Source organism: Dufourea novaeangliae, unplaced genomic scaffold, assembly GCF_001272555.1.
Source record: "Dufourea novaeangliae isolate 0120121106 unplaced genomic scaffold, ASM127255v1 scaffold101, whole genome shotgun sequence".
NCBI lineage: Eukaryota > Metazoa > Arthropoda > Insecta > Hymenoptera > Halictidae > Dufourea > Dufourea novaeangliae.
Window position 1 is genome coordinate 323,832 of NW_015373989.1, and position 13,824 is coordinate 337,655.

Sequence of the window (13,824 nt, forward strand, 5' to 3'; positions counted from 1 at the left end):
ATCAGTAAATATGGAACAGTTGCGTATGTTAAATTAGATACACGACATATAACAACAAAAAAGATATAAAAATATTTAATGCTTTTAAAGTATAAGCAGAATATGTGAACTAAATTTGTATACCTGTTTAATAAAATAAATCAATTTAAAAAAAGCATTTTAAATAGATACATTTTAAAAGTCTATACTTTGTCACTGTCAAGAAATTTTGAAACTTCAAAAAAGCTTGATTATGTACATTGATGTGCAAACTCGGTTTCCGTTAGGAGAAAAAGTAGCGTAGTTGAAGGGTCCGCATACCACTCGGTAAATTTAAAACAAGTACTTAAATAAATGTCAAATTGAATGTTAATTTGAATTTGATATAAATTTCGGTAACTTCCGAAACCAAGTGATAGGAGGCCTTTTCCCTATGCCACTTTTTCCCCTAGTGGGAGCCGAGTTTTGCACATGAGTGAACATATTTACATATATAAAACAACTAACAGTCATTTTTTGTTCATAAATAGGTATAATGTTATAAATTCTAAATTTGAAGTCACGTAACGATGAATGAAAAATAATTGTAACTGTACTCGACATTTTAAAATATAATAACTTTAATATATTTGCATATACCCATTTTCTTTATTATGCTAATCTACCAGTATAAACTGTTTGAGTTAGAATTCGAAATAGTGAATTAATTTTAAAAAATCAATCAATAAAACTATATACCGATCTCACAGAGAACGTACCATAACAGAACACAACTTGCATCACTGTTTAGATTGCTATTCGATTTATTCTCTAGCATTTACTATGGCGAACAGTACGGGACGTTACTGTTAAAGTTTTTTGAGCGTTGTATCGAGGAATTCGTATTTGTTAGTGATATGACGATTCATTTCCAAATATTTTTATCGTCTTGCTTTTTCACTATTAGTATGTGTACTTGATACTGATAGTGATACTACGTGTAGATGAAGGTGAGCGTGCATGTATGTAAACGCGATACGTATGGTCACATTTAAGTCAATCATTATTTCTTATAACCTTTTTATGAATACGGAACACAGAAGCACGATTGAACAATCTTAAAAGATGCGGTTAAATCCGTATGTCTTGTAGCCGGGAAGAGGCGAAGGACGAACATATACCGTTTCCAATGGAGTGGATCGTGTTCTCCTCGTGACTTTCGGCTCGAAGTTGTAGATTTTACTGTATCTTCGCTTTGCGAGAAATTTTACTCGAAGTCTAGTTAACCGTGCAATTGCTACAGCGTATCATATCATGGCCTCGACAAAGAGAAAGATTCAAATTGGTTCTGCTTGGTTCCAAACGAAAATTAAACTAAGACCACAGCATCGAGGTATCCATCACGTTACCGAGGAAATATTAGGAAAAATTCCTGAACTCTGTGAATTTTCTATTGGACTCTGTCACATACAAAGTGAGTGATAATTTCTACTATAAAATTACATTTAATTATGCACTGGCTGATCTGTTCTCATTTAGTAATAATATTATTTCATACCTTTCAAACATTCTAATTTGTTTACACTACACTGCTATGTGTAAGGTTCTGAAATTTTGCAGATTTATTGGAAAGTAAATTAAACTAAAAATGTTGTAATAAATTTTGTCATGTTCCTTATATTTCACTGCTTATAAAACTTGACAAATTCAAGTTATTTATAAAAATTAGCTTAAATGATGATGCATTATTGCCAAGAAGAGCACATAGATTGTGACAAAAACTCATTGAGCCATGAACCCACAGAAAATGAAACAGTGTTTGCAATATAGAAAAAAGAAATAAGGATGGGTTGCACTTCGGGAAAAGTCATTCATCTATACCTTTTTTTCAACTAATGCTCGATGAAAAACTGGTATTCAATTGAAACTTTATCTATTTACTCTAATTAAAAATACAATATGTATTAGATTCATAGGTTCCTCCCTGATACGTACCACTTTCTCTAGCAATTGAAATGTTTAGACCAACAATTTATTTGAACATGTTATTTTTTATGTCAAAATCATACTGCTAATTTGAAGTGATTATTAATATAATATGAGAACAGATTAGACATTGTTTTCTAGAACATTTTATTTTCATTTGAGATATATACATTAACACACAAATAAAAAACATATGATTGCGTTACTCGAAAAAATATATGTATTGCTATACTTTTCAAAGATAATGAAATTTATTTGAAAAGAAAAATGGTTGTAACTGCAAAATGTATACAACTGTATTGGTAGTTTCACAATGTGTATATTTATGTAGTAATGGTAACAAAAACTCTTGACTTACTGTAACATGTAAAATTGATTCAAATTTCGAAACTTTCAGTTCTTCATACATCAGCAAGTTTAGCATTAAATGAAAATTGTGATCCAGATGTCAGGGATGATGTGGAAATGATGCTTAATAAAATAGTTCCTGAAGGTTTGGCCTATAGACATAGCCGAGAAGGACCAGATGATATGGTAAATTGATTTTCACAATTGCTGCAACTAGATGTACATATTAAATTTCTTAATGTATTTGAATTAGTAAGTGTACATGGTATTCACTCAAATGATCAGCACAATTGTACAACCGTGACAATGTAAAAACAAACGTTATTAACCACAGTTTCCTTGCGTCGAGTGGACAGCATAACAAACATTTCGAAAATAGATTTTTTTTCATAATGAACCTAAGGACATCTTGAATTTTTTTAAATGGAACATATAATTTTTTTCTATTATATCTTAGATGACATTCAGACAAATGCAACCAGTACAAAATGTAATACTTTTACTCGTAAAATACTCAATTTATAATAATGGAAACCAATCCATTGACTGACATGTTCCCAGATTTATCTTCACTTGATAAGAATGAGCCAAAAACAAGTACTACTGCTTTCCATTGCTGTAAATTTAGTATTGTATGAATAGCAGTATCACATGTTATACTGATCGAGTTCCTCTTAATGTGCTCTACGATATAGTGGAAAAAATTATAAAACCCAAAGGTAAAACTCACTAAAAATACTCAAGCTGACCTTGGATTCAATATGAAAAAATTGTATTTTCGATATGTTCGTTATAATTATATGTTGTCCACTCAACGTAGATAAATTTTGGTTAATAACTTTCCTTATTACACTCTCACAAATTGTTTTTTTTTTTCAAAATTGTGTTATTTACAGCCAGCGCACGTAAAGGCTTGTTTTCTTGGTTCTTCGCTAAGCATTCCAATTACTGATGGCAAATTGACTTTGGGTAAATGGCAAGGAATTTGGCTATGTGAACATCGTAATGATGCTGGAAGACGTAAAGCTGTTATAACATTAACTGGCTGCCTTCGGGATCCTGCAAGTAGCCCTTTGACTCCCGTCAGTCCTATTGCCTCTACTAGCAGCTAGGACTACTCACATCCCCAAAGGCGTAGCAAACGTCATCTGGGCATATCTAAATCTAACTACTCGATCTAGCAGCCGCTTAATTTTAGCGAAAATCTAAGAGTATAATAAAGAATGGAGTGTATGGATACTGTAAAAGTATACACATAAATATACATGTTTATATTGTGGATCCGATTACAATATTAAATCATATTATTGAATTTAGTCATTTTATCGGTGCATAGGTTTTAGAATAATAAAAACTACTGACAATATTTATTATAAATATCATATCTGTACATGGAAGTAATACATTCGTTATTTGTACTTTTAATAGGTCTAGTGATAAACGATAAATTTGCATTTAGTAGTTCTGTTGAGACTACAGAGAAGTACATATTCCGATCTAAGTTAATAACAGTGGTTGAAAGATGCGGTTTGGTGAACATAATGTTGTTCAGTAGTTATAAACTGCCAAGGCATATGTACATTATATATTGTATATTGTATACATCCAGAAAGATAAAAACTAATCAGTTCAAGTATCCAGCACTCTTCTTCATTACTCTTAGATGCAATTAATGCATTCGAATATAATGCGTCCAGTACTCCGAATTTAATCATTATAGCTTCATTTAAGACCTTTTTGTAAAAAAAAACCATTAACAAGGAAAATAGCATTAATAAATTCTCAGCTGAGACTTGTATTATTTTTTCTAATACATAAGAAAATCTCAGCTTAAGTACGCGCAGTATGATACAACTTTCTAACTCACTGCTTATCATAGGGTTGGCGTTTCTAATAAAGTTTCCATAATATTGGGGGTGTATATAGGTTCTAATCAACACTTCGTTGCCATGCAAATATATTTCAATTAGGGATATGCACGCATGATTGAATAATATTATAGATTTATGCAAAAGTAGGAGCCGCCGTGGTTAAGTTGGTATCATGGTTTTACATATTTTATTTTATGGGCAGGGAATCAACTGTTACCAGAAAAATGGCAAGAAGTTATAGAAAGTAAGGAGAACTATTTCAATTAATTGATGCTCTGGTAATTGTTCAATATTAATAAAGATCTAATGGTTTGAACATATGAGCAAGTCAGTATAAGAGTAAAACTAATAAGATCATCATATTCAGACCCTGGTAAATTTCATTTGAAATGAAAATAAGAAATAACTATTTGAAATAACTTATTTCGGAACTTTATTTTCAATACTGTTATTCGAAAATAACAAAATTATCGATTTATTTGAAATAATAACAATTTCAAATAATTTTATATTATTTGTTATAAAAAATTATTTATTTTGTTATTTTTCTATTTCAAATTTGGCAGAAGAAATAATACTCAAAATAATATGCGACAAGAAAATTTTATTTTAAGAAATCTTTACAGCAATTTGCTTTAAGCAGAACCCGCTCTTCAAGAAGCTCATCTGTGAGAGATTTTTGCTTGGGCCCTTCTAATATTGTCACGAAAGAAAATGATCGTCCCACTGGTATGGAAGATTGAAGAGGGATAAATAATGTAATTTTAAAAAACAATTTCACAATTATTTTTAAGAATTTCAAATGATTCGAAAATAAAATAACATGTTACTTGAAATAACACTTCAAATAATATCATTTCAGAAGTGCCCAGGTCTGATCATATTATTCAAATAATGGTTTAAAATTATCATATTGTTTCCTCATTATAAACGCAAAAAATGAATATAAACATTTTGTTCAATCCAACCTAAACATATAATATGTGATCTAGGGATCTAGAACCGCGAATTGCTGTAACAAAAATTATAGAGAATGTTACAAAATTAATCAAAGCTTATCATGGGAACTTGTTAACGTATCTAATATACTGTTAAGCAAACAGTTGATGTTAGTTGTTAATATTTCTCATATGTAGCGTAAATGGTCATCCATTACAATTAATGGAAAAGCTTTAATGTAAAGTATCCAACGATGCAGTTCGTGTTGCTTGAACAGAAACAGCTCAAAAAAATAGCATTATCAAAAATTATAATAATTAAGGCAGTAAATTTGCAACCAAGAAGAAATTTTGTTTTTTTTCATCCTGAACATCATGGATTGAATTGATAATAATAAAATTAGAAAAATTAATTTCGTACCCATGTGGAATCTTAAGTTTGTAATCTATCAAATAAAATAGGTTCTTCAATATGTAAAATGTATAAGTATGACGAATATAATTAACTATAGAAATGATATTCATTCTGTAATTAAATATGATATAATGGTTATTTATTGGTAATTTGCTTTCATACCAAGTTCATTTTATAAATTAGATAATCGATACAGTATATTTCTTGCAAGGTAATAACTACAAACAGTAACAAAATAGATATAATGTACAATGCAATGAGACATGAATGTACTTAATCCCGTCTTAATGTTTACAGAATAATGAGATAAATGTTTAATTTTTGAGTAAAATTACATTAACGACGTTCATCAGAATTCGTATGCTAGTATTTCATTTTAAGCATAAATGGAAATATGTAACCAGTTCTTTCGTAAGATCGTCTTGTAATTTTTTTAAAATTAATATTTATAAACATACATTAATAATTCGTAAAATACTGTATATTTTCGTTAGATTCATTTTTAGTCATTATCATATAAACATTATGACTATAGAAAATATATAGAATACAGGAAATTTTATCTTTATATTGTGTCGTGTGACTTTATGAAAAATTAAGAACTTATATTGGCAATTAATTGAAACGAAACTTTTATATGAAGGTGTTACATAAATTATAAATAACACATTATTTTCTTTTATATATACAACATATTAATTTTCTATACTTTCTCATCTTCTGAAAAAAAGAAAAAACACTTTCTTACATTACTCTAACAAGTGATGTAAAAAAATATGAATGTAATATAATTGTATGTACAATCTCCAGAGTTGTTCCAACATTATTCAATCTTTTTCCTATCTGTATAAAATCAAATGTTATTAATATAGTGTCTTTTGACAATGTGTATATTTTATCCCACATGCAGTGTAAATTAAATAACATTAAATCGTACATGTATTGAATGGTTCAATGAATATCTTCACAAGAAATGTTACATTGTAATGTAAGTTTGTGCAAATATTTCTTCTTACCAATATTTCATACTTTGAAAAATTTGTGGTACATACGAAACATTTTTCTGTCTCGGTAAACTTTTATCAGAATATGACGTGAATGGAATTTCAAAACTTCAACTTATCGTGTAACAAAATTATATCTGAATATTCAGTTAATGATCAAATATATTTATACTGGAATAAGTAACATACGAAATAGTCACATGCTTCGAATTTATTGTTTAAGTTATTTAATATTTATAAAATTTTCTACGTGTATGAAATTTTTATTAGTTTTTAGCTGGATATAGTGGACCTGCATCATTACATATTAACAGAATTTAATGTATTAAGATTATACAATACATATTGAGTACTATAGTAATGAAATTTAATGTTACTACATGTACATATAATATAACATTTAAACAAAACATAGTGAGGAATATCACATTTATGAGTCAGTGTAATGAAATTTACTTGCAAATATTGTATATTATCTTTAAAGTTAGATAAATAAAATTGTTTATATAAAACCAATAGTACATAGTTATGTTACTTGAAAGAGATTTATTACACGTGAAAAAAGTAAATTATACATCCTAATTTTAATTTGTACATCACTAAATATCAAAGTAAAAATTAGCGTAACATTGCGTGATGAATGCTACGAAGTTGTATTGAAAGAAGAAATAAAATATCTAATCAGAATTCTATTATGAAATTTAGTTCTGCATTACATGAAAGAATGGAACATAGTACAATTTAGCTATAATATTAATATTGTATCAATCATTTACATTTATTTTCATTAAAATACAGTTAAATGTTGATACGTTTCCAATCAATGCAAGGAATGAATAATTAGGATTATAAATTTAAAGAATCAAACTCAAATTAAAACTTACAATATATGTATATATTTAATTTCATAATACATTAATGCTTGATTTAAATTGACAGGCAGTAACATACATATACATATGTGAAATATTGTATATTATTATTATATAACAATATTGCTATGACAAATATGAAACATTTTATTTACGTCACTAATATAATAATATAATTTTTAATATTCAACTATACTTACGAAAAATTAAATTTCAAATCATTGTGAAAATAGTGGATCTCTGTGAAGTCTTTTTTATACAGGAAAAATATATCAATAATACGTTTTTATGTATATATATTTTTCTTATCGAAGTATTGCACTTATGTAATGAAATTGTTATTTTAGTTCGTATAAAATGTTTAGCTTAACTTATCACGTTCATATTGTGTTAAATAATACACCATTGGTATGTAGTTTAAACATAGAGACGTGTGCATACATATGTGTTGTACATTTTAATAGCTTTAGTCTTATGTGTTAATGTTAACAAAGCGTTACAAAAGGCACCAATGTGTTACTTAGCATGTAGTAATAACAATAATGAACTATAGATGTTCGTTGAACATTTTGTGAATGATATATTCTAATTGATACTTAAATATTTATAAAAATATATATTAATATTTCTTTGAGAATGGTAGCGTGATACAGTTATAATATAACATTTTATATACTTTCTGTTTTCCTTTTCCACTTGCAATATTACAAGTGACATCAATAGTACAATTGTAAGAGAGTACATCGATTCAAACGTTTCAATTGATTAACAAAAGAACTCTTATCATTAAGATCTTATTATCTTACAATTTAAATTTAGCGATTATTATGGACCAATATATTAAACACTCTATCATGAGATTAAAAAATTATAATATCGAATTTGCAGGTGAAATTTAACGATAAAGATTATTTAATTTTATATTACTTACTTACATGTTTTCTTTATCGTTAAGTAAAAATTAAAATAAAATACTTTAGAATATATATACTTAATTGTAGTATATATTATTGCGATGAATATTAATAATTAGCGATGAGAAATATTTAATCTTCAATTTAATTCGATACCACTAACGACATTAAGGTCCTCGATATGAGATTGATATTGCTCTACTTTATTTTCACAACTAAAACAAATATTTTAAGCGAGCATTGTCATATTTTTAATTAATTTCACAAAAGTATATACTGTCAATAAACAATAAGATAATGAAAATGTAAATTAATAACGGATACGTAACATTAATTTTATTTGCATATTATATCAATTATAATTGGTGGATTCAAGTTACGATTTAAAGTTCTACTTCTGAACATGATACACAAAATATAAGTTAATTACTTTGAGGATTGAAAATATGATTGACAATTTCTGGTAAAGGCTTACCATCTGGTTTAATATTATCAGATTCATTAAATTCTTTATAATTTTCAGGTATTGGATGTGGGCCTGGATGTCTTAAGTCATTTGCTCTATCTTGTACTTCTTTAAAGGATGCTTTAATATTATCTAACGCAGTACCTAATCCCGTTTTTATTTGATTAAATTCCTGTGTCACTAGCGACAGTCGCCCCAAGAGATAATTTAAGTTGTCATCGACTTCTATCATACGTTTTGTTATCTCACTGACCTATATATGTAAACGTTTATTTAAATAAGTGAAACACAATGCTTTTTTGTTTTAAAAAAAGTTTCATTACTACCTTGGTTTCCATTCCACCCATAGTAGTAGTTGTACCATTAACGTATTCTTCATTCTGTTTATGCAACCTTTCTAATGCTTTTGCACTTTCCGTCATTTGTTGATACATGACATTTATTTGCCGCCATACCTTTTGTAAACATAAATTTCATATATATTTACAGATCGATCGTGTGAAAAGCCACGTATAATCGTTACCTGATTCATTTCTTGTTCCATTTTAGAGGTCAAATTCGCTAAAGCTCCATTCTGATTGTCCATAATATCAATTGATATACCATCAAATCGTTGATTTAGAGTGTTATTAATATTCACACTTTGTGCTTTCACTAAATCTCCTACTTCTAAGAGAATTTGGTGCACCCCGTATTCAACTCTTTTTTTAGTATCCAAGACATGATCAGCCATTGAGACCATTACAGACTGTCCCTTTTCAAGATCCTGTAATTCTTGATTTACACGTTCAGCATTAGTTGCCAAGTCCGTTCTAAAATCTCAGAAATATTCAATAAGATATGTGGACATTCACAGGAGTTAAAAAGTCGACGATATTATTCTCTATCAAAATTATCCAAGCGTACAATAATATTACCTAAGAGATCCTATCGTATTTTTCGTTTCGTCTTTAGCCTCAACTAGTTTATTTTCTATTTCATTAATTCCTCTAGTGACAATATCTTTTAAAGCATGCTTAGCTTCTTGCATGAGTTTTTGAGATTCATTGTGGAGAGTCTGCATGTGGTTAATTCTAAAAAAATTAAATCTTTTAACTCTAGTTACAGATTTTACATATAATATTGTTTTATACAGAAGTATGTATGTTGTATAACATATTGCTAGATAAACAGAAGCTTCTATTAATCTATAATAAATTATATCAACATACCTTGGTAATTCTCTAATTTGTTCCGATGCATTTTCCAAAAGTTTTTGTATAGGAGGTAAAGCTTTTGCGTACTGATCAATGTTAGAAATTGCATCAAACTGTGATTCTTGTAATTTCTTTTTAATTGTTTGCGAATGTTCTCTGACTTTTTCCAATGAAACCTCAAGGTCCCTAAGTCTCGAATTAACATCCTGGATCTAGAAAATATTCAATTTCAACATAGATCTTAACACGCTACAAACAATTACTTACCTCTGTCAGTAATGCTTGTGTTGTTCCTGTTTGAACATTGGAGATATCTTTTAATTTCGTTGCTTCAGATTTTAATATTGACTCTGCTTTTGAAATTCTTTCCATTAATAATGATTCTGTATTGTTCAATTTTGAGAAAACTAAGGACACATTGTCAACAGGAGGTGGTGTAACATCTGGTCGAGCATTAACTTCGGACACCTTAATTTCAATGTGTGTAAGCCAACCTTCTAAACGACTTTCCAGATCTTCTAAAGTATCAACAGTTTTCTGCATCTGTATTCTTTCACGTTCGTCTCTCTAAATTAAAATAAAGCAAATGTAAATTACGCAATTGCAATACAAAAAATTAATACATTCTGATAAATAATACATACTATAATCTTTCTGCAAAGAAATTTAGATATTATTCGTTAATGGCATACCTGAGACATTAACTGTTCGATTCCAGTCACTTTCTCATCAAGCTTTGTCACCTGTAATTTGAGAGTATCAACTGTTGACATGCGTTTCGTTAAAGCAGCAATTGTCTTTTTTAATTGTTCTCCTAACTGACGTTCTCGTGCTTCGTGTCTTTCTAATTTTTCCGTATTTTCGCGCATCATGTGTACTAAACTTAACATTGCATCCTTAATGTCTTCGTGCCTAAAAGCAACGGTAATTTCGTTGATAGTAAATTTTTAATTTAAACTGAATTTGAATTTATATTTTCATTACAAAAAATACTAATGATGACTTGAAACTTACGTAATCTCCTTAGTACTACCAAGATTGCAACAAAGTAATAGCAAGGATAATATCAAAATATACTTCATTCTTAAAAATTTTATCAATGAACAGAAAAAAGATATCTGAAACAATAACAGAAAAATATTAATTTTATTCTTCAAGATAGCGTAATTATATTTACCTTTGCACGGCAATTGCAACAAAATTACATTATCATTGAAACTACCAAAGAAGATGCTGTATCTCTAAAATGAGTGGAATGCTTCCTTTGGCCAATTAATTGAATATGCTGTTATTGAGATAAGAAGCAAAGGGGTCATTGCTGATGACTCTTTGATGGGTGAGAGCATCGTTGTCAGTAAATTGCAGTAGTAATTAAAACTTTCATAGTCAACAAATACAAATACTTTGCTTTTTAATCATTTAAATAAAAATCAATTTATTTTATATTCATTTTGTGTTTGCATTAAAAACAACTGATGTGTTTCAATGCAAAATATTAATAATGTTACAATTAACTACATTAAATCTGTATATGTATATATCAAGGAGGAAGGAAGAAAAATAAAAATAACCAGAAAATTTTTTTCAAGAATAATTGCATGTATATAGGTAAATCAAAATGACATATCAGAATAAAATTTTCTATTATGATATGATATACATGACAAAATAATTTTTAACTGCATTTCTACTTTCTTCAGATGAAAATACTTGTAGCTTTTCACTCTTGAATGTCATAAAGAGAGTTCAAATTTGAGCTATTTATAGATCTACAGATATACATCAAGTGCCATTTAACGGAGCCATATGGTTCATTTGAACCATGTGTTTCAAGTGCAATAAATTCATTTTTTTTTTCATGTTAATAGCTTTGTGCATGTCAGTGTTAGTGTTTAAAATAAAACACATGTTCTGGATCACTAAAATAAAATATAATGAACTTATGAACTATTATCAGAATTATTATTGGGAATGTAACTAATTGAATTTATAAATAAGAAGTACAAAATATTACTTAATCATAATAACATTTATGCGAACATAGTGAAATTAAGAAGAAAATTTGTTATCACTATAATCTTTTCTAAATAAATCCATTTATTAACATTTATTAGAACAAGATTATACACATTATCAACTTCTTGAATTATTGTTTGATTAATTTTCCAATAACTTGATGTTCTTTTCTGGTCATCATAATTTTAAATAATATGTACAGATGGGTAACAATAAATATCATTAATGTTATCATAAATTTACCATTATATGCATATGTCATTCACTTCTTATAAATAGATATTAAAATTTGATTAACATTACCTCGTGTATAATAAGAAAGAAAAATAAAAAATAATTTACATATTTATTTATGCCACTTTGTATGTGAACTTATGTCTACATACATATATACTTTATTATGATTCTTTTGTTTTTTTATAACATTATAATGAAAAATAATTAAATATATTATTAAGTTTGAAAATAGGAATAAGCGATCAATTATAAAAATCAAAAATGCAATGATAAACGTAATATATCCATGTATTTGGGATAATCATAAAACTATTACTTCATGCCATGATTACTAACACTGCACTTAGACCACCATTTTAAAACAGAAATTAAAACATAACGTTTTAAAACAAAGAAATATATTTTACATAATGTAAAATAAGTATTGCACACACTTAAGTATGTATTTAATTATAAAAGTAGATCACTTGAACACTTTACATTTTAATTGTAAATAATAGCAAAAGTAATAACAGTTCAATGGTGTACATGTATGTGATACAAAAACAATAATTTTAATAAAATAATATATACAATAGTAAATTACTTTAAATATCGTTCTTAGAAATATGAATACTAAGTTACATATATTAACAATAAATATGTTTCTGAACAACTATATCATAAAAAAATCTGTGCTGTCGATTGTTAGAAAACGAGTGCAATGTATTTAATTTTGAAAATACAGTAAGTTCTTTACTTACATAAATAATAATCGTATTTTATTCCTTTGTGTAAAACTGGGAGAAGTATAGAACGTCCCGTTTCCTTATTCGATCAACAGAGAACTGATTCCTGTATCATTAGCTAAGTCCACATTTGGATTTTTAAAAAACTAAATACAAAGTAATCTTACCATACAGCGACGAATAGCGGTCATTTTTGGTACTGTATACTGAGGTTTCATCACAAAGTATCCGACATAAGGATATAAAAAAAAACGTCGGTTAAATTTAAATTTATTGTAATATAGCAATATTTCTTAGCACAAAATCGAAGCAAAATCTTTAAAATATTTAATTCAATTTAAATTTTCGTAAATACGAAATATCTGGAACTATAGAGAATGATGTTTTTTGTAATTGAACATAATAAATAATGTTACATACTATTGTGTACCGATCTTAACACATTGTGATAAATTTAAAAGTCTTTTTTAAAGTTCAGAATAAAATTCTTTCATCCAAGATTAAATTTTTGAAGAAATTGGTTCTAAAAATCTATTGGATGCACCACCGACTAGGTATAGGATAGACCTATCATCTTATGGGACTTCGTGTCTCATGTTCTGAACTACCGATAGTGTAAAAAGTCAGGGATCTTCTGCTGCCCTCTACGTTATGAGAACGGTGAATTTGTGAACTACGTTAAATCTAAGAAGGAACCATGGTCGGGAACGGATTCTCTTCCGTCCGTTCGCTATAAAGTAGACGTATTAGAAAGGAGTCTTGGGTCCTAATCCCGACGGACCTATATTAGTTTTTCTTCGCGTACAAAAAAGTTATTGCGTTTAATATTGTTTTTATGGATATGTATATGTATTATTATGTACATTTGAGTAAAT

General features: G+C 28.0%; 2 protein-coding genes across 3 annotated transcripts; one reads left to right on the top strand and one right to left on the bottom strand.

Annotated features, from left to right (window-relative positions):
- The first annotated feature begins 856 nt into the window (after nt 1-856).
- On the top strand, nt 857-3,474 carry LOC107187744 (UPF0047 protein YjbQ). Of its 2 annotated transcripts, XM_015575908.1 has the most exons (4): nt 857-1,187; nt 1,262-1,432; nt 2,342-2,478; nt 3,189-3,474. In XM_015575908.1, the coding sequence occupies exons 2-4, from the start codon at nt 1,273-1,275 to the stop codon at nt 3,402-3,404; spliced, it is 513 nt and encodes a 170-aa protein (XP_015431394.1). In that variant the 5' UTR covers nt 857-1,187; nt 1,262-1,272; the 3' UTR covers nt 3,405-3,474. The 2 variants fall into 2 exon arrangements, with proteins under 2 accessions (XP_015431394.1, XP_015431393.1); XM_015575907.1 differs by having other exon boundaries at nt 857-1,432.
- Nucleotides 3,475-8,676: 5,202 nt separating this feature from the next.
- On the bottom strand, nt 8,677-13,036 carry LOC107187732 (centromere-associated protein E). Its single transcript, XM_015575894.1, has 9 exons — nt 12,965-13,036; nt 10,983-11,086; nt 10,661-10,880; nt 10,236-10,535; nt 9,984-10,180; nt 9,690-9,845; nt 9,296-9,584; nt 9,099-9,227; nt 8,677-9,025 (listed from the first exon to the last, which is right to left on the bottom strand). The coding sequence occupies exons 2-9, from the start codon at nt 11,048-11,050 to the stop codon at nt 8,729-8,731; spliced, it is 1,656 nt and encodes a 551-aa protein (XP_015431380.1). The 5' UTR covers nt 11,051-11,086; nt 12,965-13,036; the 3' UTR covers nt 8,677-8,728.
- Nucleotides 13,037-13,824: the final 788 nt, after the last annotated feature.

What these genes read in the sequence shown, in the direction of transcription:
- LOC107187744 (XM_015575907.1), top strand. Translation starts at nt 1,273, where the DNA reads ATGGCCTCGACAAAGAGAAAGATTCAAATTGGTTCTGCTTGGTTCCAA. An exon ending in TGGACTCTGTCACATACAAA is followed by an intron (nt 1,433 to 2,341) that starts GTGAGTGATAAT and finishes CGAAACTTTCAG; the next exon opens with TTCTTCATACATCAGCAAGT. An exon ending in GAGAAGGACCAGATGATATG is followed by an intron (nt 2,479 to 3,188) that starts GTAAATTGATTT and finishes TGTTATTTACAG; the next exon opens with CCAGCGCACGTAAAGGCTTG.
- LOC107187732 (XM_015575894.1), bottom strand. Translation starts at nt 11,050, where the DNA reads ATGAAGTATATTTTGATATTATCCTTGCTATTACTTTGTTGCAATCTT. An exon ending in GGTAGTACTAAGGAGATTAC is followed by an intron (nt 10,881 to 10,982) that starts GTAAGTTTCAAG and finishes CGTTGCTTTTAG; the next exon opens with GCACGAAGACATTAAGGATG. An exon ending in TGGAACAAGAAATGAATCAG is followed by an intron (nt 9,228 to 9,295) that starts GTAACGATTATA and finishes TGTTTACAAAAG; the next exon opens with GTATGGCGGCAAATAAATGT.